This window comes from Martes martes (genome assembly GCF_963455335.1).
Source record: "Martes martes genome assembly, chromosome: 5".
Taxonomy (NCBI): Eukaryota; Metazoa; Chordata; class Mammalia; order Carnivora; family Mustelidae; genus Martes; species Martes martes.
Window position 1 is genome coordinate 3,504,895 of NC_137892.1, and position 4,729 is coordinate 3,509,623.

The 4,729-nt window shown below is 36.7% G+C and overlaps 1 protein-coding gene across 1 annotated transcript; it reads left to right on the forward strand.

Moving 5' to 3' along the window:
• Positions 1 to 3,056: 3,056 nt before the first annotated feature.
• On the forward strand, positions 3,057 to 4,001 carry LOC308343570 (olfactory receptor 2G3-like; the record flags this gene model as incomplete). The annotated part of the gene is made up of 1 exon (XM_080804637.1): positions 3,057 to 4,001. The coding sequence occupies one exon, from the start codon at positions 3,057 to 3,059 to the stop codon at positions 3,999 to 4,001; it is 945 nt and encodes a 314-aa protein (XP_080660763.1).
• Positions 4,002 to 4,729: the final 728 nt, after the last annotated feature.

A 4,729-nucleotide genomic window follows, 5' to 3' on the forward strand; every position in this document is an offset into this window, starting at 1 on the left:
TGATCCATTTTGAAGAATATTCAGTGTGCACTTGAAAAATATGTGTATCCTGCTGTTGAAGGATGGGATATTTTGAATATCTCTATTAAATCCATCTGGCCCAGTGTTTCATTCAAAACAATTATTTCTTTGTTTTCTATTTAGATATTTGTCCATTGATTAAAGCAATGTGTTAAAGTCCCGTAGGTTTATTGTATTTTTCAATTAGTTCCTTAATGTTTGTTATTAAACATTTTATGTATTTGGCTGCTTTCATATTGGGTGCATCTATATTTGTAATTGGTATATCTTCTTGTTGAATTGTCCCCTTTGTGATTATATAGTGTCCTTCTTTGTCTCTTATTACATCTTTGTTTTAAAGTCTATTTTGTCCAATATAAGTATTGCTATCCCAGCTTTTTTTTTTCTTGATATCTATTTGAATGATAGATGATTCTCCATCTCCACACTTTCAATCTGCAGGTGTCTTTAGATCTAAAATGGGTCACTGTTAGGCAGCATACAGATTGTGTTTTTTTTTTTTTTGATCCATTCTGTCATGGTATGTCTTTTGATTGGAACATTTATTCCATTTACATTCAAAGTAATTGATAGATATGTATTTATTACCTAATTGATAGATATGTATTTATTACCATCTTATTACTTGCTTTGTGGTTTATTCTGAAGATCTTTTCCAATGTTGTCTTGTCCTTTCATGGCTTGCTGATTTTTTTTAGTGATATTTTTGAAATTACTTTTCTTTATTCCTTGTGTATTGATTAGTAGTTTTTGATTTATGGTTACCATAAGGTTTGTATGTAAAACTTCTTCATAGAGCAGTCTATATTAAGTTGATGATCATTTAAATTTGAACATATTTTCCTCTCTCCTTTATACATCTTAGGTATATGTTAATTCATTTCATATTCTATTTTTTGTGAGCTCACTGATTTTTTACAGAAATATTCATTTTTACTGCTTTTGTTCTTCCTACTTTTACATTGTCTCTTTTGATCAGTCCCTTTCACTCAAATAATCCACTTTAATATTTCTCGTAAGGTTGGTTTAGTGGTCACAAACGCCTTTAGTTTTTGTTTGTCTGGAAAACTATCTTTCCTTCTATTCTAAATGATAACCTCGCTAGATAGAGTGTTTTGGGCTACAGATTTTCCCATCCAGCCCTTTGAATATAGCATACTACTCCCTTCTGGCTTGCCAAATTTATGTTGAAAATCTCATGCTAGCCAATGGGCTTCCATTGCAAGTTAATGACTCTTTTTTTCCTGCTGCTTTAAATTTTTCTTATGTATTTTGCCAATTTAATTACAACATATCTTCATGTGTCTCTGGTTTTGTTGCATAGGATGGGTTTCTCTGTTCCCCCTGAATCTCAATATCTGTGTCCTTCCCCAGACATGGAAAGTTTTCAGCTATTATGTCTTCAAATACATTTTCTGCTCTTTTTCTCTCTTCTTCTTCTCCTGACACTCCTTTGGTATGAATGTTATGTTTGATAGACTCAATGAGTTCCCTAAATCTATTCTCATTTTGCATAATTCTTTTCTTCTCTTTTATTCAGTTTAATTACTTTCCATTATTCTGTTTTCTAGATTGCTAACTCATTCCTCTGCTTCTTCCAGCCTACTCTTCATTCTATCAAGTATGTTTTCATTTTGTTAATTGAACCTTTATCTCTGCAACATTATTCCTTATCTCTGTGGTAAGGGCTTCCCTCATGTCTTCCACTTTTCTCAAGTCCAGTGGTGTCTTTATGATCACTGCTTTAAATTCTCTGTCAGATATGTTACCTGTATCTGTTTCACTCAGATCACTGGCTGTGGCCTTGTTCTGTTCTTTCATTTTGGATAAATTCCTGTGTCTTCTCATTTTTCTGTCTCTGTGTGTCTGTTTCTCTGTGTTAAGAAAGTCAGCTGTGTCTTCTCTTCTTGAAAGTAGTGACTTTATGCAGAAGAGGTCCTGGAGTGCCCTCAACACAGTGTCTGCTGTTCCCTAGAACCTGACATTTCAGGAGAGTCTTCTTTGTGTGTTGCTTATCCCCTGCTGTTTTGTCTGAGTCACTTTCCCTTACAGTGCAATTGTCTGCACTTCCTCTCTGCCATTTGTGGGCTATCCTTACTCTCTGTGGTGTTAGTGGGACAAAGGCAAGCTAGCTTGAAGGGTTGTGCTCACTGGGAATCTTGGAAGTGCAGCAGTTCATGATGGACCTCTAGTCATATCCCAGGTCCCCTGAAGCACTGCAGTGACACCTTGCTAGGATGGCTGGTGATATGAGGCTGGGTGTGCATGTCAGAATGGCTGGCCATAGCTGGGTCTGGTGTGCGATGTTGGCTGGGAGCACATGGCTTACCACATCCTGGTGGCAGCATGGAGGTTGGAAATGATGTACCAGCTGAGTATGGTGTGGCAGCTGCATGGAATGCATAGTGACAGCTGTGCACCTGGTAGCTGGGCATGGCACATGATGGCAGCCACAAAACCAAAAATTTAATTTAAAATAAAAATTATTAAATATTTAATTATTCAACTTTATTTTATAATACCTAGATAAAGTTTTAAAACCATGAGTATCTTACTTTTCTCTGTTGATATAGTGTACACAGAGGACTGTGTAAGAATGTGTTATAAAGAGGAAAGATGAGGAGAGATTTCCCATCCCCATTTCTCCCTATGTTAAGAACTGAATATTGTATTTTGCATGCATATTTTTGTTGACAGTTAAAAACCATGGAGATGACACTTGCTTCTTTATTTTGAGAGATAGTTAATTTCAGTAGAAATGATCTCATGTTTTTTGATATATGTACAAATTTACACTTGATTGGTTTTAGCAATTAGTATCCAGACAACTCCAAAGTTGAAAACACTCAAAAGTTTCGGAGAGTCATTGGACTTGATCGATATTCTGAATCAACTACAGATTGAGGGTAAAAAATTAAGTTGCACAAGTTAGTTTCCTTCACCCCTTCAACTTGTACATTGTGATTCTATGATAAATCGTTTCACATGTACCTGTTCTCATTTCCCTCTTAGCAGAAGCAGTTCCCTCCGTAGAAATGGAAAGGGCCAATGACAGTTTCCTGATGGGTTTCATCCTTCTAGGCTTCTCAGACCACCCTCACCTGGAGGCTGCACTCTTTGTATTTGTCCTTTTTTTCTACCTCCTGACGCTTGTGGGGAACTTTGCCATCATCGTTATCTCATACTTGGATCCCCTTCTTCACACCCCTATGTACTTTTTCCTCAGCAACCTCTCCCTGCTGGACCTCTGCTTCACCACTAGCCTCGCACCTCAGACCCTAGTTAACCTGCGAGGTCCAGAGAAGACTATCACTTATGGTGGTTGTGTGGTACAACTCTATATTTCTCTAGCACTGGGCTCCACTGAGTGTATCCTTCTGGCTGTAATGGCTTTGGATCGCTACATTGCTGTTTGCAAGCCCCTTCACTATGTGACTATTATGAACCCACGGCTATGCCAACAGCTAGCATCCATCTCCTGGCTCAGTGGTTTGGCTAATTCCCTGATCCATGCTACTTTTACCTTACAATTGCCTCTTTGTGGCAACCATAGACTTGATCATTTTATTTGTGAAGTACCAGCTCTTCTCAAATTGGCTTGTGTGGACACCACTGTCAATGAGTTGGTGCTTTTTGTGGTTAGTGTCCTGTTTCTTCTAATCCCCCCAGCACTCATTCTTATCTCCTATGGCTTCATTAGTCAAGCTGTGCTGAGGATAAAGTCCCTCGAAGCAAGGCACAAAGCCTTCAGCACTTGCTCCTCCCACCTTACAGTGGTAATTATTTTCTATGGCACCATAATCTACATGTACCTGCAACCAAGTGACAGCTATACTCAGGACCAAGGCAAGTTTATCTCCCTCTTCTATACCATGGTGACCCCAACGTTAAATCCTATTATCTACACTTTAAGGAACAAGGACATGAAAGTAGCTCTGAAAAGACTTCTGTCAAAAAAAATGTGCTCCCTACAAACATGAGGTTCAAGGAAGTGTTTCCAAGACATGTAGTCAGTCACCCAGCTTCTATTTAGCCAAACCACATTACCATATTTCCCAATTTCAAGCCAGTTAAACCTACATTTACTTAAACAAGGGAGATTTTCCTCTTCTATGGGTAACTAAACAAAATATATGCTTATTTAAATTCAGAGCTTGAGCCATGGGGAAGAGAGTTTTGTGTAGATTGTAGCCCTCAACACAAAGTTTATATTTTATTTCAGACATTTATTCTAAGGGAGTCAATAAAAGTAAATAATTACATATTAACCAATTGTCTGGGTTGCAATTTACTTTTTGTTGTTGTTTTCATGTTGATGAATTATTTAGTGTTTTAACACCTTAAATTTACTTTATAATGTCTCTTCATTAAAGCGTCATGTTGGAAAATAAGCACTTTATATATGTACTTCACCTACCAAGTCAGAAAAACATATTCTCATACTATCAATTTATTAAAAACAAGGATATCATAATAACTGTTCTTTTCCATATTTTCATTTATAAACAACTACCAAAAAAGACTAAGAGAAACAAAATATACTAAGCATATTATTTTTTCTTTTTTGTTTTACCCCAAAAGATGCTACCTTATTCCCATTTCCAGGCTAGATTTCATTTCAGAAATAAGAAGCTGTGCCTTATCACTAGGTGACATTATTCTTGACATTGTTTGTAAATAGAACATAAAAAAATTGGCAGTTTTCACA